Source organism: Eutrigla gurnardus, assembly GCF_963514095.1.
Source record: "Eutrigla gurnardus genome assembly, chromosome: 6".
NCBI lineage: Eukaryota > Metazoa > Chordata > Actinopteri > Perciformes > Triglidae > Eutrigla > Eutrigla gurnardus.
Genome location: NC_139920.1, coordinates 8,214,788 through 8,241,467, shown reverse-complemented (window position 1 = coordinate 8,241,467; position 26,680 = coordinate 8,214,788). Strand labels below are relative to the sequence as shown.

At 41.9% G+C, this 26,680-nt stretch overlaps 2 protein-coding genes across 2 annotated transcripts; one reads left to right on the top strand and one right to left on the bottom strand.

Moving 5' to 3' along the window:
• The first annotated feature begins 1,018 nt into the window (after nucleotides 1-1,018).
• Nucleotides 1,019-26,680, top strand: apc2 (APC regulator of WNT signaling pathway 2). The gene is made up of 13 exons (XM_084012327.1): nucleotides 1,019-1,185; nucleotides 3,391-3,481; nucleotides 4,135-4,456; nucleotides 4,761-4,869; nucleotides 5,598-5,711; nucleotides 5,969-6,043; nucleotides 15,359-15,454; nucleotides 15,866-16,274; nucleotides 17,125-17,223; nucleotides 17,312-17,451; nucleotides 18,472-18,666; nucleotides 18,929-19,143; nucleotides 19,446-26,680. Exons 1-13 carry the CDS (start codon nucleotides 1,045-1,047, stop codon nucleotides 24,979-24,981), a joined length of 7,542 nt encoding a protein of 2,513 aa, XP_083868453.1. The 5' UTR covers nucleotides 1,019-1,044; the 3' UTR covers nucleotides 24,982-26,680.
• LOC311015202 (uncharacterized protein) lies at nucleotides 6,383-11,027 on the bottom strand. Its single transcript, XM_084012328.1, has 5 exons — nucleotides 10,899-11,027; nucleotides 8,967-9,963; nucleotides 8,295-8,628; nucleotides 8,166-8,203; nucleotides 6,383-7,951 (listed from the first exon to the last, which is right to left on the bottom strand). The coding sequence occupies exons 1-5, from the start codon at nucleotides 10,914-10,916 to the stop codon at nucleotides 7,392-7,394; spliced, it is 1,947 nt and encodes a 648-aa protein (XP_083868454.1). The 5' UTR covers nucleotides 10,917-11,027; the 3' UTR covers nucleotides 6,383-7,391.

Sequence of the window (26,680 nt, the reverse complement as noted above, 5' to 3'; positions counted from 1 at the left end):
CTCATCATTTATGATTATTACGTCATAGAAATCTGGTTACACAAAATTATTTATTTATTCATGTGAGAGTTTGATTTGCATTTTCACCAAACTTAATGAGAAAAAACGATTCAATGAGTGTAGAAATATCAACATAACTATAAAGATAACAGAATATTAAAAGATAGTGTTTCTGCTTCCCTTCAGTCTGTTTTTGTTAAAACGTGTATACAGTATATATCATTCTAAATGCTGTAACATTTTTCTCCAGTCTGACAGTGTTTCACCCCAACTTAATCTGTAACTTGTGTCAGTTTCTTCCTTTTTTTGACAAATAATTGCAGAACAAATAACTTTAATGAGCTGTTAATATCTGAAAATGTTAGCTTCTTACCTGCCATCAAGTGCTGTGACTGTTGTTTTTATGGTCTTTGAAGGAACAATTTGCACTTTAGGTTCCAATTTGTGATCAATATTTTACAGACTGAACTATAGCCTGGATAAATAAATGATTGATAGGTTGATAAATATGTTTCAAAGCAGATTGTATGTGAGAAACTTGAGATGCTAATGATGCAAACGGTTTAAAATGCTGACTGTCTCATTCCGGGTTCAAGTCTGGCTTCAAACCTTTGTGTACCTCTCTGTCTCTCCACTTGTTTGTTTGAGTTTAGTAGTGCTTTGTGCCCTTAAGCAAGGCTCTGGTTGGTGTGATTGAGTGGTGCATTCATGCAATGTCTGCTGTATCGGTTGACCAGGATAACACCCGTTATTGTAGATCGTATCGAGCATGTGTTATTCTCATGTGTTTAGCCTGAGTGTGAAGCTTGTAGTCACACAGGATAAACAGACTTCATCAGCTTCTTTTGTCAGTAGGATTTTATTTGGGAGATCTCGTAGGTGTCGGACATTTCCGACGTGATGTGAATGTGTGTTGTTCACACCGAAGGAGCACCGCCCTGTGTGGAAGTGTCAAACTGCATCAATGTAAAGCAGTTTAATAAAACCTGCCTCTTATCACTCTCTTGCTCTGTGTTCCTGCAGGAGGCGCTGCAGAGTGTGAAGATGGCCAACGCTGTGGCTTCCTACGACCAGCTGGCCCACCAGGTGGAGGCGCTCCGTAAGGAGAACTCCCACCTGAGGAGGGAGCTGGAGGACAACTCCAACCACCTGAACAAACTGGAGACAGAAACCATCGGCATGAAGGTCAGTTTGGATGCTCCAACAACAACAACATCATAAACAACACCATCACAAACAACACCATCACAAACAATACCGGCAACACCATTATGATCAACACCAACAACACAAATATCACCAACACCACTACGACCAATAACCACACCAACACAAACAACACCAACAACACCATCATAAACAATACCAACACCACCATGACAACACCAATAACCACACCAACACCAACAACACCATCATAAACAATACCAACACCACCATGACAACACCAATAACCACACCAACAACACCATCATAAACAATACCAACACCACCATGACAACACCAATAACCACACCAACACAAACAACACCAACACCACCATCATAAACAATACCAACACCACTATGACAACACCAATAACCACACCAACACAAACAACACCAACACCACCATCATAAACAATACCAACACCACCATGACAACACCAATAACCACACCAACACAAACAACACCATCATAAACAATACCAACACCACTATGACAACACCAATAACCACACCAACACAAACAACACCAACACCACCATCATAAACAATACCAACAACACCATGACAACACCAATAACCACACCAACACAAACAACAACAACACCACGAACAACAACAACAACACCATTCTGATCAATACCAACAAAAACACCAACAACAGAATCAACAAAACCATCAGCAACAAAATAATCAGCAGCTTGAGCAACAACACCATTACCAACAATGACAACAATAACACCATCGGCAGCACTGGCACCGTTTTAAAGGACTGAACCACTGGTTTACAATGTTTTTTTTTATTTCTGCTTTTTCAAATCATGTTGCTTTACCTGCCGGGCGGTACACTGATGGTTGGTTTATCAAGTCAGCAGTAGTACGAGGTAGACTACTACACACAGTGATTTATAGGCAGCCTGCAAACTTAATGATTAAACTGACAATTATTTTCTTGATTAATTGATCAGACATTTGGTCAAAAGAATGTTGTAAACAATTATAATATTCTTTTGACCAAACATCCATCACAAGCGAGCCCAAGGTGAACCTTTCTTATCTAAAGATATGGTTTTTTCGAACCAACAGTCCCTAAACAGTCTGTTGCCATAGACAAAAAAAGTGGTAATGGTCTATCTGTATACTCACTTCCTCTGTTGTATTTAAATGTAGGGTTTCAAATAAAAACTGAATCTGAAATTAACTACACTTGTTGGAAAATAATCAATAAATATGAAGTGACACAGAAAGAGAGGATTCAGGCTAAGACCCAAAGCCTGCTGCACATAAATCCCATCAGCTGCACACACATAGACACGCATCTACATGCACACATGCATGTGACTACACACGCTCACGTGTCCAGATACAGACAGCAGCTGGATTATCCCACTGAGCTCATCTGGTTTTATCAGAATCAGGATGCTGGACAGCTTCACACTGAGCAGCTGGACTGCTTCACCTGCAGCAGGTGAGTCTGCAGGAGGACGAGGGACATTTTTATCTTGGACGTCCTTCAGATCAGCAGGAGAAGCTCCTCTGGACACGAAGGAATACCTTATTTATTTATTTATTTATTCTGAGATGAAGTTTCTGCTGCTTGTGGATTTGACCTATTTTATGGGATTTTCAAAAAGCTTGGATGGAATCTTACATTTTTCTGAACATGTTTTTTGGTGTTTTGATGATTTATTATTGAAATAAGAGTAAAAAGGAACCAGAGGACATTTAACTCCATTTTCTTTTTGAGATTTAACAAGGACATGTCCTCAGTACTGCTGAGTATTTCATGTCCTAATGAGGCGTTTACATTCTACATATACAGACAAATGGTGGTGGGTGTTAAAAGAGTGACTCTGATATTCTTTATACTAACAAACCTTTAAATAATGATGTTGAATCAAAATGTCAAATGAAACAATTCTTGCTGGTCAGGAGAATTCTCTGAACAAACGTTGGTCAGTGACTGAAAGAAGTGTTTCATCTCTGTATGTTTGTATCATGTGAAGGGGCTACAGCTTACATTTTAATGGTTGACCCTGTGCTGTAAAAGGACAAATGAATTAACCTTGAATATGATCTAAGATGGCACAGTTCACAAACACAACAGCTTTGGTTTTGAGGAGCGTTGTTTCTGTATCTGAATCAAACGTTCTAATCGGTGGTTGTTCCTCCTCTTTTGCTGCAGGAGGTGTTGAAGCAGCTGCAGAGTAAACTGGAGCAGGAGGCGGGAACACTGGCCTCGTCTGGGAGGAGCGACGTGCTGCACCAACTCAAAGGTCGGGATCAGTTTCACGATATTCATCTTCTCATGTGACAGACAACAAAAGGGTTTTACCAAAGTGTTGTAATGTTCCTTTAAAGTCTGAGTATCAAGAAAAGGAGGTGATTCCTGAGACTCCAGTGGGACCAATCATCATTTACAGAGAAATGAATCGACTCAATCAGCTAACCTGATTGGCTGTAGCCGACTGCCTCATTATGACTCGATCCAATTAAACAAGTAATTCATGTCAATGAGTTTGTCTGGACCAAAAATCACATTAACTCCAACTGAGATCAACAGATGATGTGATTATAGGCTTTAGTCCAATTCTGTTTGCCAGAAGAAATAATGGATAAGGGATAGCTGGGAGATAGGAAGGAAGGAAGGAAGGAAGGAAGGAAGGAAGGAAGGAAGGAAGGAAGGAAGGAAGGAAAGGAAGGAATAAAGGATGGAAAGGATTGGAGGGAGAGAGAGAGGGAGAGGAAGAAGGGAAGACGGAAAGACAGGCATAAATACATAAAATGTACAGTTTTCTCTACTTTCTTGATCATGTGATGGTTTCCCCCCGCCTCATTACCAACACTGAGGTGCCCACGAGCAAAGCCCTTAATCCCAACCGATCAACTGTTGATACCTGACTTATCATTGGTACCGTTCCTCCCTCAGAGCTCCACATGGACCTCACCAACTACTACGAGCTCAAGCACCAACCTCACAACCTGAGGCTGATGGCTGACAGTCTGGGAGGGGCGGAGCTAGACGACCGTCTGGCCCTGCCTCCTTCCTCCGTCTCCTCCTCCTCGGCGGTGAGCCGAGCCAGGAGTCCGCTCAGGGCTTCGTCCCGTCTGAGTGCAGCAACCGGTGGGGAGTCCGCCGCCATCATGCTGCCGCATCACTTCCTGGACGGAGCGCCGCCCAAAACAGCTGTGATAAGTGGGGCGGATGGACGAATGAGCGACCACCACCAGGAGGAGCTGTACAAGGAGAGGTGAGAGGATTCCTGATGCTCTCCTGGAGATCACGTTGGTGGAACCATCATTTTGGTTTAGAGTGAGAGATTTCCAACGCTGATATTTTCCAGTACTGTACTGAGTCTTGACCTTTTCTATAGCACCAAATAATAGTCGAGCAATATTAAACTTTTTTTAAATGATGTTTAACTGAAATATGCTTAAATAAATATGCAAGTAAAATTATTACAATAAGCTCTAAGAGCATATTTATTCCATTGCCGGAGTGTGGAGCGTTAGCAGCCGCCAGGCTAACAGTGACATCTGTGTGACCGTCTGTAGGAACCTCCTGCTGGGGGAGATCGACCGGGAGGAGAGGGAGCGCTGCTGGTACTTCAGCCAGCTGGAGGCGCTGTCACAGAGGCTGGCTCAACTGCCTCGCATCGACACGGTGAGGACAGCAGTGATTGACATTAACCAAGTGCATTACCTCAAGTACTGTATACAATTTTGTGGTCCGTTCATGAGTATTTCCATTTTCTGTTCTGTTTCAACATTAAATAGTTGAACACATCAATGCATCAATAATTATAATCCAATGATATCATATTATGAAATGGGCCTTCTGCATCACGTGTACTTTTACTTTTTATCAAGTTTCATGCAAATCTTTTGTAGTTTTTTGTAAAAATTTGAATCCAGGACTAATTGTTACTGAGTAATTCTTCTTGTTGGTATTGCTACTTTTACTTAAGTAAAAGTTTGGTGTACTTTTACCACAGATAATTTATTTGTTGATTATATGTTACATGGAGTAAAAAAAAACACAATATTTCCCTCTGAGTCTCTATGTAGCAGACTAGAAGAACTAATCATTACTGTATTTACATTATTGATTAATCAAGCGTGAGAATATGTCTCTCTGAGTTTCCCAGAGTCCATAATATAGATTACTGAGAAACTGCAACTAGAGAATGGATGTTTAGTTTGATGAATTACTTAATCAGTCAACAAAGTTGGCACTGATTAAGGTTCAATTGTTGATTTGAACAAGCAGTTTATTAAAATAAACATCTGATTACAGTAACAAATAGAAGACTCAAAGAAAGTAAATCAGCTTTATTTATCGTACTGTCAGATCTGTCCTGACCTCTGAACTCTGTGTTGTTGTGGTTGTAGTTTTCTCTGCAGATGGATCTGATCCGGCAGCAGCTGGAGTTTGAAGCCCAACAGGTTCAATCTGTGATGGAGGAACGTTTCGGTACCAGCGACGAGGTGGTTCAGAGGACACAGGTGAGTCCGAGTCTGCTGATTGGATGGGTTTTACACCTCCAGCCACAGCAGATTAAATCTTCTAATATTTTTTATTAATGACAGCTTTAAAATCTTAAATTTAGAAAAACATTGTTGAATCAATGTTGACCCGGGATGCAACACATAAAACTGGTTGGTGGAAATACAGCACATCTGGACAGTCTGAACTCACAGTGTGTGTGTGTGTGTGTGTGTGTGTGTGTGTGTGTGTGTGTGTGTGTGTGTGTGTGTTGCAGATGCGTGTAGCTCGTCTGGAGCAGCTGGAGAATGAGCTGCAGGAGGCCCGAGGGAGTCAAGAGACCCAGCTACAGGTCAGACATACACGCATTATACACATTATACACATTATGCACACAAACAGATGGATCACACCAACATAAATCCACACACACACACACCCACACACACACACAGCAGACAGGAAATACAGTCAATGTAAAGGTTCATAAGTGTTTCATTCTGGGCTTCATAATATTTTCAGAAGTCACTTGATACAAAAACCTACTGTTGGGAGTTTAGTCTTTTCATATCAGGTATCTCTTGTAGATGTACTTCAAGTGTTGTCAGCTAAAGGTTGGGACAGCCATAAGGATGAGTGTGTTTCTGGGATCATGAATCTGATTGTGATGACTAATCGGACCAAGTTGGACCGGGTTGGTTCCAGCCTGAGTAAAGAGCTTAATCTGAAATCTTCAATCATTAATAGACAATCTCACAAATATTTTGAACAGATACTATATTTGCAACCGACATTGGTGACAGATCACTTGTGTGATGCCAAGGGCTACATACCTGTTTGCTTCCTGTTATGATCGGACCGTAAGGCCATAACATGTGTCTACAGGGCTCAGGAGTTGGTTCAGAAACACTAACATGGTTTACTTTTTTAATATGTATGGATCTTGGGCATAATGTATGAATTAATCTCCAGACAGCAGTTGGATCAACCAGCCAGCTTGATTGATGCTCAAATCTTCTGCTACTTATGATTATCCAGAACAACATTCTTTGCGTTACATGTATTTTAGGAGAGCCCTCCACTCCACCCCGATGTGAAGCCAACACTGAAGTGCCTTAAACGTGCATTCCCTCTCCTGGCCATCAGGGGGCGACTCCTCTAGTTGGAAAAAGAAGTCTGATTGCATTCAAGTCTATGAGAAAATGACTACTACTCACTTGACTTATTCTCAGTAGACATTGTAAACGTGAGTTTAGGTCTCAATCTCTAGTTTCAAGTCTTCTCCAATCCAACATTAGGTTCATTGAGTAAATTCTAATCCATTTAGAGTCACAGACACTGCACTACCGTGTTACCATGTTTACAATGCAGTTACCTACTAAGATGACTTTAACACTTAGCTGTAAAGTTGACCTTGAATTATGAAGTTAACTTTGTGAACAGCTTCACACCAGAATCCAGATGGATCCAGATCCAGTAAGGTTGCTGCTCTGCTGCTTGTGTTCATCAAATCCATCCGTCGCTCCTCCAAAGTCCAAATATGGTCACTTCCTTCAGTGATTGCAAATATTCCAAGATGGTGACGGCCAAAAAGCTGAAACCGAGCCTTCAAAACCGTAGTCCACAAACCACTGGTGATGTCACAATGACTACGTCCACTTCCTATATAAAGTCTATGGTCTCAACTTGTTCTCGCTGGTTCACTGCAGCAGTCGTTCCCAGTCTAACTCCACCTGACTCAGCAACACCGAGCCGTCATAGGCCCAGACCCAGAAACCTGGGTACAAAGGCTCAGTGAAGGTTGAGTTGAAGGTGTGAAGGTGGACCATGGTGTCATGGGAGACGCAGTAGAAGGACAGAGAGCCTGCAGACCAGTTCAGGTAAACACCGACTCTGTGGGTGAAGGGTCGCGGTGAGGAGGACCTGAATCTCTTGTTACTGTGGCACGGTGTATAGCTTCCCTCTGAACACTCCAGACTCCAGGACCGCTCATTGTGTCCCAGCAGACAGCTCGCTGTGTCTCCGTCTCTGGAGATGCTGTTGTAGGTGACACCGATGTCGGCACCGCCGCTCCACATCACCTCCCAGTACACCGAGTCCAGCAGCCCCTCCCTGCACAGGAGCTGAGGGCAACGCTCGAACCGTTCTGGGTGGTCAGAGGGCCGGTGGTCTGACCACACTCGAGTCGCCTTCCTGTTGCCGTCAGTTAGATGGAGCTCTGAGTTTGCAGTGTTGGGGTCTAAGGTCAAATAACAGGCAACTGAGAGACAAAACAAGGAACATGATCAGCAATTCATTTTGATATGTGAAGAATAGTAATACCAATTTCTTCAGTAAAAACTCCAAATATTCTCTTGTTCCTGGTGCTATTCTCTGTTTCATATCGTAAATTGAACCCTTCAAGTTTTTAGACTGTTAGCCACATGATTTTGCCACATGTGAAGCAGAAAAATATAAAATCTTTTTAAGCTTACAGTTTTTCACCAACCACAAGTCTCCTTCCGGCTGACCCCTACAAGAACAGAAATAACCACAACATCATACAACATGACCTATTGTATTTTACAACGTAGTTTTACCTTCGTCTTCTTAGTTCGACTCACCTAATGTCGTCTTTGTTTGTATTTCTTAGACTAAAGAGATCAATCAAAGGCTCCCAGGGAAGAGTCTCAGATGACTTATCTTCTTCCTGTTTTTCGTTTTCCTGTTCTTCTTCCTGTTTTTCTTTTTCCTGTTCTTCTTCCTGTTTTTCTTTTTCCTGTTCTTCTTCTTGTTTTTCTTTTTCCTGTTCTTCTTCTTGTTTTTCTTTTTCCTGTTCTTCTTCTTGTTTTTCTTTTTGTTGTTGTTCTTCTTTTTCTTCTTCCTCTCTGTTGTTGATCTGCTGTTCTGCTGACACCACAGAGGAGTCTTCACTCAACTCTTCCCATCTCTGCTCAGCTGTAAAGTTGATATATAGTACAAACATGTTACACACAGTCAAGGAATGGTGCAACGTGTTCTGATTGATTGATTGTCATATGTCTGTTTGAACACAACCCAGACAGAAATGTTAGTATTGGAAAATTCTACAGTGTTACTGTTACATTTAGTAGCCACGAGCACCAACCACCAGCTTCCATCACTTGTTTGATTTATAAAAATGTACTTACCAGATTTACACAGGGAAGGGCTAAATCTGTACCTGATGGTTAGATGGATGTTGTTCTAATCTGGATTCAAAGGTTTATAGATTTCTCCTCAATTGTCAGTTTTAGAGTGAAAAGGATCGAACCTACCTGCAACTGATGTAGGAATTGTCTCCTCAGTCTGTTGTGTTTCAGAAAGACCTGTCGTTGTCTCTTCAGAGACAATTCTATCCACTTCACTGTCCTCCACCGTATCCATCCTGTCACTAATGCCGTCATGGATTTTCTGGGAATTGACTGTCTCATCATTCTGTTCTGAGAGGTTTCCCCTAAAGCCAGCATGCATTTGTTTCTCGCTCGTCTCTGAAAGTGTCGTTTTTACTTCCTGACTGTTCTCTGCTTTTTGGGAAGTATTTTGGTCTCTTCTGAACAGACTCTGTAAAAAGGGCTCATCTGTCCTTTTAGCTTTACTCTTGAAGGTATTGGATGAGTCTTCCTTTGCAGTGACACCCTTGTTGTCTCTTTCCTTTGAAAGGCTGATTTTGAAAACGTTTGAGAGATCATCTTTAAAATTAAGAAAGCGGTTGATCGTCTTCTCTGCAGACTGACTGTTGTTAGGATCTGTAGACTTTGTCTCTTTGGATGAGCCGAAGACGCTGGTCATGTCTTCTTTAAACTGGCTCAAGTCCTCCTTCATGATGTCGATCATACTGGGGGCGAGTTTATTTTCTGCCTGATTCGATGGACTGGTTTTAGGATCTGTGGACTTTGTCTCTTTGGATGAGCCGAAGACGCTGGTCATGTCTTCTTTAAACTGGCTCAAGTCCTCCTTCATAATGTTGAGCACACTGGGGGCAGGTTTACTTCCTGCCTGATTTGATTGATTTGTGTCTTTCTCCCTGAACATCTTCAACACTTCTGCCTTGAACTGGCTGAAGTCCTCCTTTATGGATCTTTTTTCCTCCTGACTCGCCTTAAGCAAGACTTTTGTCCCTGTGGTTTTGTCCTTTGGATCTTCTGAGTCACATTCATTGGCCATCTCATCCTCTTGGAGATGTATTTCAGGCACTTTCTGGTCATTTTCCTGTGGAGGTTCCTCAACGAGACATATTTCTTTGTTTGTATCCTCGGGGACTTCAGAGAACACCTGCATTATCAGATACATGTTAAATCGAATGGAATTAGTATCATGTGGTGATTTTACACTGAGAAACTTGAAATTCTCTTGCATTCACAATTGTGTGTGACAGTGGTGACCTCTGACCTTGACCGTGAATAACATTAATAAATAAGATAAACCACCACTTTAGAATACTTTCAAACAACATAAGAATGCATATATATATATATATATATATATATATATATATATATATATATATATGAATCAACAATGATCTTCAAAAATGCACTAATATTAACTAATATTTTCAACAAGCAAATATTTTTGACACTATACTTTTTACTCTACTGTGTTTATTTTGATGACAAAAAACAAGATATTGTGAGAGTGGTGAACCCGGCCATGAATAATGAATAAATAAGCTAAGAGTATTTCATGCTTTGATAGGAGTTATTATGTGAAGTAAGTTGTAAAATAAGATCCAAATAGACAATAACAAAGTCAGTGAAAGATAACAGTAATATTCAGATGTTTGACTTGATTTGTCCTTGACGAGCTCTCGTCTCATGTTAGCATTGTCATTGTGAGCATGTTAGTACACTGATGTTAGCATTTAGCTAACAGGTAAGTGCAGCCTCAACAGAACTGCTAGCTTGATGATAGATTCAAACGTTTCACTCCATCAAAGGTTAACAGAATAACATTGTTAACACAATGCAATGGCACATTTTCAAACTTCTTATTTAGTCCAGAAAATAAATTCTTATAATTCAATCATATGAAACAGTGACTAGCAGAAAATCCTCCAGTTGGAGTAGCTGTAAGACATTTGTACAATGATAATATTGTTTATAGAGGCTGAACGCTACACCTACAGTGAACTCTCTACACTTCTCTGTTCATGGCCGACTTGATTAAAGTTTCTAATGTGGTTCAGTCAGTCTCAGTCAGATACTTACAGCTTCTTCAGTCTCCATGCTTCCGTCCGATTCTTCAGTTAAAATCACAACACATCTACTAAAAAGCAAACATCCAGGCTAAGTTGTTGTGGCTGTAATCTCTGTCTCTCTCTCTCTGTCTCTCTCTCTCTGTTTAAGAAGGACAGGCACAGTCTTTCATTCAGCTGAACATGTTTCTGGTTCGACCAGTTCGTCCCCATATTTAACTCCGACTGCTCAGCTTGTAATTGGCTGATGAGTGCAGGAGTTTGGGTTGTTCCTCTCTGGTTGTTCCTGCTTTAAAGAAACTGCTGCTTGTAGGCCGACTCAGTTCTTCTTTCATTATACCACAAATCTTCTGTCAGTTTCTGTCCTGTTCAAAATTGCCAAACTAGTATTTTACACTATTTTTTATTTTTTTTTAGATTTAGTTTATTTCCTATTTCCACTGTAATGATAATCCATTTGTATATAATAATATACAACTATAAAACTACAAGCTTTCTAAGAACCAAGGCTCTTAAATTCAGGATTAAATGTGAATGTATAAGTGTAGTTTAAGTTTTAAGATTAACTACAACACTACTGTGTGTATGTGTGTGTGTGTGTGTGTGTGTGTGTGTGTGTGTGTGTGTGTGCAAATGGTTATTCCATCTTGTAAAACAATTGAATCTCTTTAAACACAATTGCAATTGATGAAGAAAAAGTTCAGACATGTTGGTTATTTTTCATTAATGTTAGTAGTTCAGGCAAAAAATATTCATGAGATATTTACTTCTCCTGGTTAAATTGTCATTTGTTAATCTGTGACAGTTAAACTTTATCAGATCTGTTCAATAAAAGCAACTGAAACAGCAATTTAAATCAGTCAGCTGCTATATTTATTCATGCTCATTGGAGAGAGAGGGGCAAGGTCTGATTTCATAAATAATAAATCATCTAGGCTCTGCTTATTCATTATTTAGCAGGCTGGCCTCAATGTGACCTTTGGCATACAAAACCAAACAAAAGCAGCTTTTTTCAGGTTCAAATTATTTTTACTGATGAGAACATTTGCTTTCTAAAACTAAAATAAATAAATAAATACATTTTATTTATGCAGAAGCATGCTTTCATAACAGTTACAAAACAAGATTTAAAATATTCCAGGAACATAATTTTAAATTTAAATTAATACCTTTTTTACGAGATTTTATTAACAAGCAAAATAAGTTACGACTGTAAAATATTGACTTGGTCAACAAACCCCTCCGACCTAAAGGATAAGTGATGATAGAAAACTGATGGATGGATTTCCAGCACACCATTAAATATCAGAAAGGCAAGTAAGAAGATTAGTTTGGCTGTTAAAACATGTAAATAAAACAAACAGTGGTCCAAGAAGATAGCATTCGGTACAATTTTAATGTACTTTACTTGAGTATTTACTTTTACTATATACTTCTACTCCATTACATCTCAGAGGGAAATATTAAGCTAGCCAGCAGTATATAACGTAATTAAGTGAGTTCCACATTTACCTGCAATATTAAAAATGATGAACACATGACTAAATCAATATTTAAAATCTAATAAAATAATACATATTTTTATTAAATAGACCATTCTGCATAATAAGTACTTCTACTCAACTTCATTTTATGTAATTTAAGTATATTTTAATGGTAATACTTTACATAACATGTTGAATGCAGGACAACTGCAGAACAGAGTATTTGACTTGTTGGGTAGTACACATTAATCACCAAAGAAATTAAGAAAAAAACACAATATAAAACCATGGATTCTACATTTAAATTAAACATTGAAGATGTAGACGACTCTCCTCCTCCTCCTCTTCTTCTTCTTCTTCTTCACTCTGTCGCTCTCCATCTCGGCTCGTTACTATGCAGAGAAACCAGGTCTCAGAGCAGAGCTGTAATTGGCTGTTGCCAGGCTGCAGGGCTGGCACAGAACGAGAGAGTCTGAGATAAAGAGAGCGAGTCGGTTCATCTTTTCTGCTGCCAGCTTCCCCTGAGAATAACAACGAGGAAGCAAAGAGATGAAAACATCGGCGTCACATAGAAAAGCGAACTCCAACTATTTTATTCTTGAAGTTCGCCCAAATAACACAGACACACATTCCTTGTATCTGTCCCTGCAGATAGTTTTAGTCTTAGGTCACCGGGTTTTCAGATCTCTGTCTCCCAGGTTGCTACTCCGCAGTGAGTGGAGTTTAGCTTCACTGGGCTGAAAGAACATTTAAAACATTCCACAGCAACATTTATTTCAGAGTCCCTGCTATTCTGGATGATTCACACGACTCACTGATCTTTCACTGGGACCAATCATTCTGGGATGGCAGCACGATGTAGCTGCTCAAAAAGATCATTAGCATCTAAAGGGGTTGTCCTCTGGGGAGCAGGAATCAGATCAGGGTGTTTCGTGGAAATCTGTGTATATGATTAAAATATTATACACATGTCTGCATTTTGTCCTGCTGTTGGCGCAAGTGCATAGTCATATAGATAGTTTAGTGGTAATTTAAATATTAAGGGGTCGATATGAACAAAACGATGATTAGTGCAGGCGTGAATACACATAATGGCAGTTTAGCAGACATTATTAACAGCATAAGGATGCTGGATATGTTAACAGTGTGTATAATGTAGTTCAGAGATTGTTTACTTGTTTCCTTGTGTATCTGCTGCTGCTGCCGGCGGATGAATCAGTAAAAAGTAGATGAAGTGGTGAATGTTTCTCCTTCTCTCTTCTCGTCTCGCTGGCATCCATTTTGTCGTCATGTGTGCAGCTGGTTGTTTAATGGAGGACGTTTGGATCAGAGCCACATTCAGTCACAAACACACAGGAAGAAAATTCAGGTTTCCTTTATTATCTCTCTCTCTCTCTCTAACACACACACACACACACACACACACACACACACACACACACACACACACACACACACACACACAGAGACAGCTTCATTTGGATTCAGACTGAAATCCTCAGAGAGTCGTATCAAAGCTTTCATCCCCCCTCTATCCATCCCATCACCATGGCAACGCCTTCAGGGTGTGATGTGTGTGTGCCAAAGACTGTCTGCAGACAAAGAGTGTGTGTGTGCGTGTGTGTGTTTGTGTGAGTGTGTGCGAGTGTGTGTTTGTGTGTGTGTGTGTGTGCGAGTGTGTGTGTTTGTGTGTGTGTGTGAGGATTAGCAGGCGGTGAAATGAACGTTTTACAGTTTCTGTGTTAAATGATTAAATAAAGCAGCAGTTGATTACGTCCATCTGATGGAATGAGAAAAATATAAAGTCTGTGGTTTGAATTTTTTCACAGTGAAAACACAAAAATAACAATGAATGGATTATAATAAAGGTATTTAAAATAACTGAATGATGACATTTAGACATCCTACCAAAAGATTTAATCAATTCAGAAACAAAAAGAAAACAAAAGGTAATAATAAAGTCAGAAGTGTCTGTGGTCAGATTTATGTTGAGCGCTGACAGTGCTGTGGAAGTCTGGCTGTTCCACTAGTGCTTCTGTAATAAAACAACAATTCTTCAGCCGTTGGCATAAAAACACTAAAAGCAGAAATAGGTCAGTGTTGTTTTCCTTTCTCTTCTCTGGCATTCAGCCCAGAACTGACCACACTTGCTGCCCGTTCTGATATAACTGGATCATCTCTGACAGGAATCAGATACCTTACTTGGTAATCTGTTTCAAAATCCGATTAGATTTGTTCAGTTTTTCCACTCAGGCAACATCCCCTGCTTCTGAAAAGCCAATGCCTTAATGGCCTTAAACTTGCATTCTCTCTAGTGGCCATCAGGGGGCGATCTCAGTTTATCTCAGTAAACATTGTAAACATGACTTTATGGCCTCAAGTCCACTTCAATACAGCATGATGTTCATTTAGTCAATTATGGTCCATTTAGAGTCACACAGACCAGAAAGCAGGGGATGATTTAGCGCGGGGCTAACTTGTGATTGACAGGTCGCTACCACTGCCTCGCTACTGTGCAACCAGTGTTATTAGCTTCTAACATTACTTTAACACTAAGCTATAAGGTTGACCTTGAATCATGGTAGCTAACTTTGTTAACACTTTCAGACCAGATCTAGATGGATCCAGATCCAGTAAGGTTTCTGCTTGGGGTGCCGCTCTGACACTTGTGTTCATCAGATCCACCTGTCGCTCCTCCACAGTCAATGGTCACTTCCTTCACTGGTTGCAAACATCCCAACATGGTCACGGCCAAAATTACGAACTCGAGGCTTCAAAATCATAGTCCACAAACCAATGGGTGACGTCACCATGACTACGTCCACTTCTTATATACAGTCTCTGATTGTAGCTCATTCTGATCTTCTCTTGACAGGAATCAGAAACTCTTCTTGGAAATCTGTTTGAGAATCAGATCAGATTGGTTGTTCAGTTTCTCCACCTCATCCCTCTGTCTTTTATTTGTGTGTGTGTGTGTGTGTGTGTGCAGCTGTCTGGAGCAGAGAAGCCCCCTGCTGGAGAACCATATAACAACACGTCGTCAGCTGCTGCAGCAGGAACAGACGCCGCAGACGGAGGCAGCAAGGTAACACATCACTGACCCTCCGATGACTGTCCACAGAGTACAATCTAACACATACTGATCAGACTGAACAATTAATAATTCATCTGTCCATAAATGTGATCATGTAGCCTAATCTCAGTGGTGGAGGAAATATCACATCCTTTACTTAAGTAAAAGTTATGTTTTTACATTAAAAAAAGTGTTTCATGTCGTTTCAGCTGTAGAAATTGTTAGTAATTTAATTTATAAAAAAAACATTATATTTTATAAACTCTTCATATATTTTGTTCTGAAAATCCTGATTTGTAAAGTAACTAAAGCTATCAGATAGAGAGTACAATGAAAATAATATTTGTAGATAAGTATAGTCAATGAGTAAATGTAGCTATGATGATAGTATGATCATGATATTAATAAGATGATTCCCTTCAGGTGGAGATGGTGTTCTGGCTGCTCTCCATGCTTGCTAACCGAGATAAGGAGGAGATGACTCGGACTCTGCTGGCTATGTCCAGCTCTCAGGACAGCTGCATCGCCATGAGAAAGTCTGGCTGTGTCCCCCTGCTGGTCCAGATCCTGCATGAAGCCCCGGATGGCAGTGGCGGAGGACCCGGGGACACGGTGGCGGGCGGAGCAACGGCGGGCTGTAGTAGAGAGGCCAAATCCAGAGCCAGCGCCGCCCTCCACAACATCATCTACTCCCAGCAGGACGAGGGCCAGGCCCGGCGGGAGATGAGGGTGCTCCACCTGCTGGAGCAGATCCGGACCTACTGTGACAGCGGCTGGGACTGGATTGAGAGCCACACGGGGACACCGTCACCTGGGGGAACCAAAACCACTGGTGAGTCATGTTCTCTTCTCATTTGTCTGACAGCTCTGATTAATACAAAATAAACCAATAAATGAAGATAAATTATTATATATCATCGGTTATTCTATCACCAGTATCGGCCTCCCTTCACTGGCTTCCTGCACGCTTCAGGACGGATTTTATGATTTCGTTGCTGGTATTTAAGGTTTTAAATGGATGGTGCCACCTTATGGAGCACTGAGGTCAACCAATCATATGCTCAGAACCAGACCGAGTCTTTGTTCTCTGGAACAGATACTGATTCATATAAAACCTGCCCAGAAGATGGAAACAACTAAATCACAGCTGAGGTTTCATCTTCATTCTTCAGTCTTTATTGTTTTTTGCTTTGTTTTTATCTGCTTCTTGTTCAGCACTTTAGTCAACAGTGTGTTTGACTTGAAATACTGTATGTATGTAGTCATTAAAATTAGCTCCAATTGGACGAGCTGCAATGGTGTTTATATATTAATGCATCAATATATATACATATTATAATCTAATTATGTACTCTGGGCCATTCTGCATTAAAAGTACTTTTACTTTAATTATACTTTGATGCCAATACTATTGTACTATTACTTAAGTTACATTTTGATTAAAAATTGTGCTTTTTAACGCTGTGGTATTACTGATGATCTGGGTAATTCAACCGCCACTGTCAAATTTTTTATTTTGCATAACAAAAAAAAGATATTCCCATCAATTTTGTGGCCACGTGACCAGGTGGAGGTTGTTTTTGGTGCATTCTGGGGAAAAACACACAGATTTGTTCTGTCATTTGTAAATGAGCTTCCAACGAAACCTCACCTCCTCTTCTGTTTTCTCTTCTTCTCTGCAGACATCCCTGAACCTGTGGACCCTCAGCTCTGTCAGGCCATGTGCGCTATCATGAAGCTTTCCTTTGAAGAGGAGTACCGGCGGGCCATGAATGAATTAGGTACGTCAAGCACCTACAAGTCGTCCCCCCCCCCAAAAAAAAACATCAGTGACATATTGTCATATTGAGTTTTTGTGTTGTCTTCCAGGCGGTCTGCAGGTGGTGGCTGATCTGATCCACCTGGACCAGGACATGTACGGTATGCAGAACGACCCCATCAACATGGCTCTGCGCCGCTACGCAGGGATGGCTGTGACTAACCTCACCTTTGGAGACGTCGTCAACAAGGTACAGAGACACTGTGGTGGTCTTTTGACATGCTATACTATGACTTTTGAATCACTTTTTTAGACATACTATATACTATGACTTCTTAATTCTTAATTATTATTAATTAGTTATATTTTTCGAGAGACTATACATACTATAATGTGACTATGTAATTACTTTTTCAGACAAACTATACTATGACTTCTTAATTACTTTTTTCAACATACTATACTGTGAATATTTAGTACATTAGTACATATTTAGTGTACAAAGACTTTTTAAGTACTTTTTCAGACATAATTTACTGTGACTTTTTGACATTATACTACTGATGACTTTTTCAACATGACTTAATAACCATTTGACATACTAGACTACGACTTTTCAATTACTTTTTTCAACATACTATACCATGACCTTTAATGACATACAATGCCAATATGCAATGCCTTTTGTGACTTTTAATGAAAGACTGCACTGACTCTCAACAAATGTCCTCATGTGTATTGGTGCATAGCATAAAAGAAAACTTTTTTGCAAGTAATGTGCAAAGTTTCACAGTATACGAATACAAATAAAAGGTAATGTACAGAGAAATATCCCCAAAGATGTGTGCTGCATATAAACAGATATAAAGACTTTACTGGATGTGTAGTGTTCATGGGAGAGGATAAGAATCAGTGGGCCCGGGCATTGTTGATGAGACCAGTTGCAGATGGAAAGGAACAGTTTTGTCTTGTCTTGAGGTCTCCTCTCCTGCCTGAGGGGATTGGTGTCCAGGGTGAGAGGGGTCATTCACAACCTTTTCTGCCACTCTCAGTCAGGAAACTTTTGAAGTTTTTTGACATGCTGTTCTATGACACACTACCTTTTTATGATTTTATTTAGACATAGTATGCAATGACCTCTTCGACATGTTAAACCATTATTTTTTGCAACTTTTTATGAAATACTATACTATTGAGAAATGATGCTGTATCTAGACTGGACAATAAGGCATATGTTCCTGTCTGTCTGTCCGACCTCGTTCCCCTTCAGGCCACTCTGTGTTCAAAGAAGAGCTGTCTGCAGGCCCTGGTGGCCCAGCTGGCCTCTGACAGTGAGGAGCTCCATCAGGTGGTCTCCAGCATCCTGAGGAACCTGTCCTGGAGGGCTGACATCAGCAGCAAGAAAGTCCTCAGAGACATCGGCTGCGTTTCTGCACTGATGACCTGCGCCCTGCAGGCCACCAAGGTAACACAAAACACAGAGGACATTATGTGAGGAGGTTTGAAAAAGAGATTTTTTTTTTTTTTTTATCTTGTAGATGTTTTGCTGGATATAAAATACATGAAACGTCAGTGGCTGGATTTAGATTTATTTTGAAGTAGTAGTTATAGATCGTTGTAGCAGGTGATTCTTTGTCTGTCATTTATTCATCACACCGGTGTGTAAAGCTTTGTGTTTGTAAACATGGCCAATATAAGCTCCTTTTTTTGTCTCGTTGGTTTTCCAGGAGTCAACCTTGAAGAGCCTCCTGAGCGCTCTGTGGAATCTGTCTGCTCACAGCATCGACAACAAGGTGGCAATATGTTCGGTGGATGGTGCTCTGGGCTTCCTGGTCAGCACGCTGACCTACCGCTGTCAAACCAACTCGCTCGCAATCATTGAGAGCGGAGGAGGAATTCTACGAAACGTGTCGAGTCTGGTTGCCACACGTGAAGACTACAGGTACGTTTCTGAGACCCAAACACTGACTGTCACATAGTTAAGGAATTACATTGACATTGTAAATAGTTTGACCCCAAATTCCAAACTTAAGGGCCACTTTTCTGGAGCTTTCAACTGCATTTAATGGTATTCATCAGTGGATTGTGTTTTCTCAGCTATCACAGTGATGCCTAAGTAGGAATCAGGTTATGTGATAATTACTTAGCACCATCTGCTGACCCCTAAAAAAGGAGTCAAACTTAAGTTTTTTTGTCAGCCACTTAGATATGTATTAAAATGTCTTTTGCTTTCTTACTTCACAGGCAAATTCTCAGGGACCACAACTGTCTCCAGACTCTGCTGCAGCACCTACGCTCCCACAGCCTGACCATAGTGAGCAATGCCTGCGGGACTCTCTGGAACCTTTCTGCCCGAAGTCCAAAAGATCAGGAGTTGCTGTGGGACCTCGGAGCAGTCAGCATGTTGCGAAACCTTATCCACTCCAAGCACAAGATGATAGCCATGGGCAGTGCCGCAGCTTTAAGGAATCTCCTCACCAATCGCCCCCTGAAATATAAGGATACTGCAGTCGTATCCCCTGGCTCCTGCATGCCCTCACTTTACATGAGGAAACAGAAAGCTCTGGAGGCAGAGCTGGATGCTAAACACCTTGCAGAGACTTTTGATACCCTTGAGAAACAGAGCCCCAAGCACCTGACCCTCAACAAGCCGCTACGACACATTGAAAGTCTGGCGAAGGATTATGCATCTGATTCTGGTTGTTTTGATGATGACGAGGCCCCTAACGTCTCCAGTAGCCTGGACACTGGTAGCTTCTCTATGCTGTCCATGTTCCTTACCAACTCTAACTTCATACAAAACCAACCACGCAAGAGAGACAGTGAACCTGAGAGGGACATAGATATGCCTCAGATTGTCGAGAAGAGGCGCGCTCCTGCTGATGATGTGGTATCTGCCGCTGCAGAGAAGCTCGCAAAAAAGATCACCAACACCGTTGCCAAAATTGACAGGTTAGTGGAGGACATCACCATGCACACATCCTCAGAGGATAGTTTTAGCCTCAGCTCTGAAGACCACCTGGCAGACTGGCCTTACGGGCTGGATGATCTCAATGAAGCCCGGGCAAAGTCATGCTCCCCCTGCCGTCTCTCTGATACAAGCAGCTTGGCCCACAGGGAACGCCTCAGTAGAGCCCACGCTCTCTTGCGCCTCAAAACTGCCCAAACAAGTGTATCAACAGACAGCCTAAACAGTGGGAGCACCAGTGATGGTTACTGCGGCAGCAAAGACCAGATGCGACCTGCTCCAAGAGCTCTAACAATGCAACAACGACCCAACCAGCTTGATCTCAAAGTGGCTCATCAAGATTACCTTAATGTACCTGCTGTCCTGAAGGAGACTGATCAGCAAGATATTCCGGAGAGAGATTCTGTGGACGATAACGATGTGACGGCTGTGGAGCTCAGCAGCACAGATGTGGAAAAGCACCAGGATCAACCTGTACTAACACCTGTCAGTGCATCCACTAAATTCTCCTCTGACGTCAGCATGACTTCAATTAAACTCTCTCCTTCTTATCAACAGGTCCCGCTCATTCAGAGTGTGGCCAAATTTGGTGTAGCAAAGACGGCCATCAATGTACAGGCTGCCCAAGCGATGAGGAGGCAAGCATGGGTACCTACTGTGATGACTGGGGGTAGTATTACAAAATTTTCTCCAATGACATCCACCAGAAGCCCCACTATGGGGTTGATGGAGACGGTCCAGAAGTACTCAGTGGAGAACACCCCGATTTGCTTCTCCCGCTGCAGTTCACTGTCCTCCCTCTCTTCTGGTGACGGGGCACTGGATGGACAAAGTGAGAATGAGCTGGAGAGTGACTCTTCATTAGAAATAATTGAAGTGGAGGATGGAGAAGTGGTGAAGCGAGCTGAAGAGGATGAAACCTTGGAGGATCTGAGTGACAGCCAGCTGTTGATGACTGACTCAAAAACCTTCCCCAGCAAGGAGACAGATCCCATTGAGATTCCCTGTCCTGCCAAAAGGGAAAAAGTGTTCCTTAGAGGAGCTTCACCAGCTATACTTGAAGACAGATCTCCATCCAGTTCATCCGAGAACTACATACATGAGACACCCCTGGTAATGAGTCGCTGTAGTTCAGTCAGTTCACTGGGCAGCTTTGAGTCTCCCTCTATTGCCAGCTCAATCCAAAGTGATCCATGCAGTGAAATGATTGATGGAACAATAAGCCCTAGTGACCTTCCAGACAGCCCAGGACAAACAATGCCTCCTAGTCGAAGTAAAACCCCATGTTGCATTGATTCAAACGGACCAGAAGCACAGGCCACGGGAACAGCAGGACAATGGGAAAGTAGCCTGCGAACTTTCATGGAGATTGCAGATTCAAAAGAGAGGTTTAACCTTCCTCCTGACCTGGACACCATGATCTACTTCACTGTGGAAAAGCCCACTGAGAACTTTTCTTGTGCTTCAAGCTTAAGTGCTCTTCCTCTTCATGAACACTACATACAAAAAGATGTGGAGCTGAAATTGACCCCCCTACTCCAGCAAACTGACAAAAATCTTCCTTTCCCCGATGAGGATGAGCAAGGATTCGACCAAGGTGAGAGATACAGTGAGGGCAATTCAGACGATGACATAGAAATCTTAAAGGAATGCATCAACTCAGCAATGCCCTCCAAGTTCAGAAAAGTAAGATCTTCCCTGATGACAACCATCCCTCCTCATATTCTCAATTCCCAGATCCGAAAGCATCCGATACATACTCTTCCAATGTACATGATACTTCCAAATGGAAAAACCCAAATATGTCCTGGTAGGAGAATTGTCATCCCTCAAAAGGACTTAAAACTTGATGATTCATCCTTCACTGATTCTGCGGAAGGTACACCAGTCAACTACTCCAGCACAACATCGCTAAGTGATGAAACACTTCAGTATCCAGTGAAGGAGAGGGGGGCTAAAGACTGCACCGCCAAGGGAATGAACAAACAGGAAATGTTTGACGATGAGGCAAAGAGGATAGAAGACTTGAGAATATTCTCACACTTCCATAAACCCAACAGGATGAACTATCCACCTGAGATACAAATGAACCGAACAACAAAACATATAATTCCCACTCAGAGGGTGCTGATGCAAAGCAAAGAGGTTGCCGACAGAGTGGCAAAGCAAAGAAATCGTGATCAGTCTCCTAACCAACAAAAGAAGAGGCAAGGTCAAGATCCAGTCAGGAAACTGGAACTGCCCGTCATTAGGCAAAGCACGGAAGGTAATCTTAATGTGGGATCACAAAAAGGAAAAACAATCTTTCGACAAGTGACACATTCTTCAGAGGACAGTAATAGCTTCTACACTGACAAAAATGAAGCAATGAAGCGGACAAGTAGAAAACAGATTAGGGAATCAAGTAGAAATACTCTTTCCCGGAGCATGACAAATATTGGCAGGATTGATAATTCCCATGCAACGCCCAGAGGATTTCACAAGATAAAACACAATTTGATAAAGGATGAATCCCTGGCATGTTACTCGCTCAGCTCCTCACTTAGTTCACTGAGTGATGCAGAGTTTGAGGATCAAAAATCAAAAGCCCAGCAAATATGGTACAAAAACAGACACAACAAAACACTGAATATGATGAAACAAACAAAGACTATGAACATCCACAGCCAATATGAAGATCCAAGCTCACCAAGCTCTGTCAGCATGGATTCAGAGGATGACCTCCTTCAGAAATGCATAACATCTGCAATGCCCAAGCAGAGAAGGAGGCTTGCTGCCAGGAAGAAGAAAGCAGAAACACAAAAACAAAAGGCCTCTGATGGGTGGAACATAGATGAGGAAATGGATAGTGATGACACAGCATGGGATAAAGATTCAGACCTCAATAGTGTTGAATGGAGAGCCATACAAGAAGGTGCTGATTGTGTTGTCAGTAGGCTGCAAGAATCAAAATCTCAGGAGCCATCCTCTGAAGAGACTGAATCAGTCCTGTCATTCATGTCAACATCCAGCTTTACACCAAAAGAAAGGAAGTTTGCTAAAGACAAGAAGGCAAATAAACCTCTAGACTTCGCTCAGCGCAAGCCAGTTCCAAATTTACCAGTGGTTTTCAGAGGCAGGACAGTGATCTATACACCGAAAAAAGAGACAGCTCCGTCACAAAGACCTCCTCCAAGAAAAGTACCAACTAAGACAGATGCTCCAAAGAACCCAAACCTTGCTCAGCACAGATCAAAGAGCCTTCACCGATTAGGTCGCCCACAGGACACCGAATTCTCTTTGCCAAAGAGGAGCTCTACTCCACCTCCAAGGATACCAAAAAGTTCCTCCTCTGGATCATCGCAAAGCTCTACACCGTCCAAGCAGTCACAGAAGAATATAACATCCCCAATTCAGACAAATAAATCCATCCAGAAAAAAAAGAATGCCTCCCCAGCTAGGAGCCCACCAGCTAGTAGTCCCCCTGAAAGAAAGGGACGCTCTACCGTTGTGAATCAAAATGAAAAGTCACCACCTCCTAAAACTCAAAAGTCACCTGTTCGAATTCCTTTTATGCAAAATTCAGTCAGGCCCAGACCTCTGTCACCTCTGGTAACTAACCAAACCAGACAAAGCAATCAGGTCAATGGGAAAAGGGTGACGCCTGGCAATCGATTTGGACTGGTAAGGATGACCTCTGTCCATTCAAGTGGCGGTGAGTCTGAGCGCAATGGATTCTTGAGACAGCTGACATTCATTAAGGAATCACAAACTCTGCTGAGACGTGATGGCTCTGTACGCAACATGCCTGGATCTCAGAATGGATCCCCCAACAGAGCAGTTCCTGGAGCTTCAGCTGTCTTCCTTTGCTCATCACGCTGTCAGGAACTTAAGGTAGCTGTGCAAACCCCGAGGAGGGTGCAAGTAAAAAGTCCAAGACAAACACAGCAAGTCCAGAGGCCAGACCGTGGCCTTCAGAAGCAGACTTCAACCCTCTCTAGAGCAACCTCCAGTGATAGGGACCTATCTGCAAGACGTCCAGCCAGGAGAACTAGCTCTGAAAGCCCCTGCAGGGTGGCTCAACGAAATGGGCCTGGGAGAGTGGCCGGAACCAGGCAGCAACAAGACAAAGATACCATTAAACGACATGCCTCATCACCAAGCATTAACATACTGAGCCGAGTGGCCAGCCGTTCTTCCCTCCGCTCATCTTCATCTGATTCAAGTGGAAGAGCAAAGAGTGAGGATGATTCAAAGAAGAAAGGGCAGAGGTCTGCATCACGGCTAAATGACAGAGTTACCTGGAGGAGGATCAGGGATGAAGATGTACCTCAGATCTTGAAGAGCACTCTGCCAGCCAATGCATTACCTCTGGTGCCTTCTCCTGAAGAGGAACAGCCCAAGCCAGCAGCTCTTCCAGGAAAACTACCAACAATTCTACTTGCATCTCGAAAAACAAGTGATGCAACAGTCCAAACAGAAGATTTTTCGAACAAGACCAACTCGAGCACCTCTCCTGCGGTCGAAACAGCTCGGGTAATCTCAGAAGAAGTGGCACACTTTGCGCTGCGTCGAAAGATTAGTGCCACCTCTGGGAGTAACCTCCAGGATGGAGATTCAGACGTCTCACTGAGGAGTCACAGCACTGTCTCCACTGGAACGTCAGACACCCACGTGGGTGGAGTTGTCCATTTCCGCCAAGGATCCCCCAGCAAGGCCGCCCGAATCACTCCCTTCAATTACACCCCAAGCCCCATTTCCTGCTGCCTACCAGACACACAGAGCCAAGTAGCCACAACCAATGAAAAGTCAGGGGGGAAAAGTGAGTCGTAGGATGTTGAGTGGATTACTGAATGGCATACTGTGTTCTTGAATGAAACTCAGCACTTGGATGGACAGATTAGTAATGTGCTGGCCCCTATACCTCGGGTATTGACCCTTTACTTTTCCCATTTACTGCATTCAAGTCTTTCTCTCAAGAATTGATCACAGCTTCCATCTACCACTCATACAAGGTTGGATGTATGCATCGAGAAGGGTCTGACATGAACAGACCATCAATAACTTTTAGAGATGCACTTCGGAGAAAATCTCACATGAAATGGAAGAGCATCTTTTTGTACTTTTTTTGTATTTGTAGAATAATCATTGCCTGGTAGAAATGTTGTGAAAACATGACACAAGACTATTAACTTGATTTCAGCACATAAACCACCACTGGTCTCCTGGCCTGAATCGATAAATGAACAATATTATGCAAACTTTTGAAGGATTTCTCAGCTGGACTTACCTGAGAAGGTACAAACTGTGGCTGACTGTTGACGGACTCACATACAGTACATCAACGCTTTGGGCCTTTGCCTCACCAACTGGATATGACCTTTCCTGTTACACATGGAGCCCGTTGGGGTTGGGGCTTCATTTATGATAAAACAATTCTTCATATCAGCAGTTTAATCACTTGCATGCCTTTTGTTTTGTTCATTAGGCTATACTGTGATCTTCAACTGAGATTCATGTGTATTACAGGTTAAGAGGATCAAAACTTCAAGTCTTAAACTTTAAAGATGCAAATTGTCTTTTTGAAACACGATTTAGTATTTTGACGGCACAAAAAAATTGATTTGAGGAAACTGATTAACTATGAACTACGAATTTGAGATATGGATACCATCTATTCCCTCATTATTATCTATACATCATTTTGAAACTGTTAATATGAGGATGTGATTTATCACACATTTTTACCCCAACACCTACTGGACTCCATCACTGCTGCAAAACATATAACAAATCCTGTCATTTTCCAAACTATCAGCTGATTTTAGGTCAATTCACACTGTCCTGTACTCTGTCTTAATCAGTGTTGTAAATAACATGCAGATATACAAAATCTTCCAAGCTTCCTGCTGGGCAAAAGAATCTCTGTTTCTCCCCGACAGCATGCTAATATATTCTCTGACTGTACACACACACCTGTTAACGTTGTGGACAGCAATGATGTTGTCAATCCGAGGTAAAACACTTTCTCAAGCCCGACAAGACGACACGAGCCATCTGTATTCAAGTGCCGCGAAGACTTATTATGCTATAAACGCAGTGTAGATGAACAAAGTGACTCCATGCCCATGTTCATCAAATGTGATGACATATTTATGTTTGCTACTAGATTCAGGCACTGTTTGCTGTTCAGTATTTCCTGTCAAGAAGCAAAAGGATTTGATTCAATGATGGTCAGGCTTCACGTCGATGGACGTGTGTCCTTACAGAAGTCTTAACGTGTTAATATCTGCTTAACTGTATTGCTGTAAAAGTAGTGATAGGTCGAGAAGAAGTCGAATATAAAGACAATGAATATTCTCTGTAGTTGTACCTTCACTCCTCTTATGTGTGCTGGGAGATTAAAGACAGCAGAGTGCGGGACAAACGAACAATCATCGACATGAAGGGGCTCTTTATTCCTAAAAACAAGGTTTGTATTAACCACCCTACTGTATTTCCAAAGCATGTGTTGAGTATATAAATAAAGCCC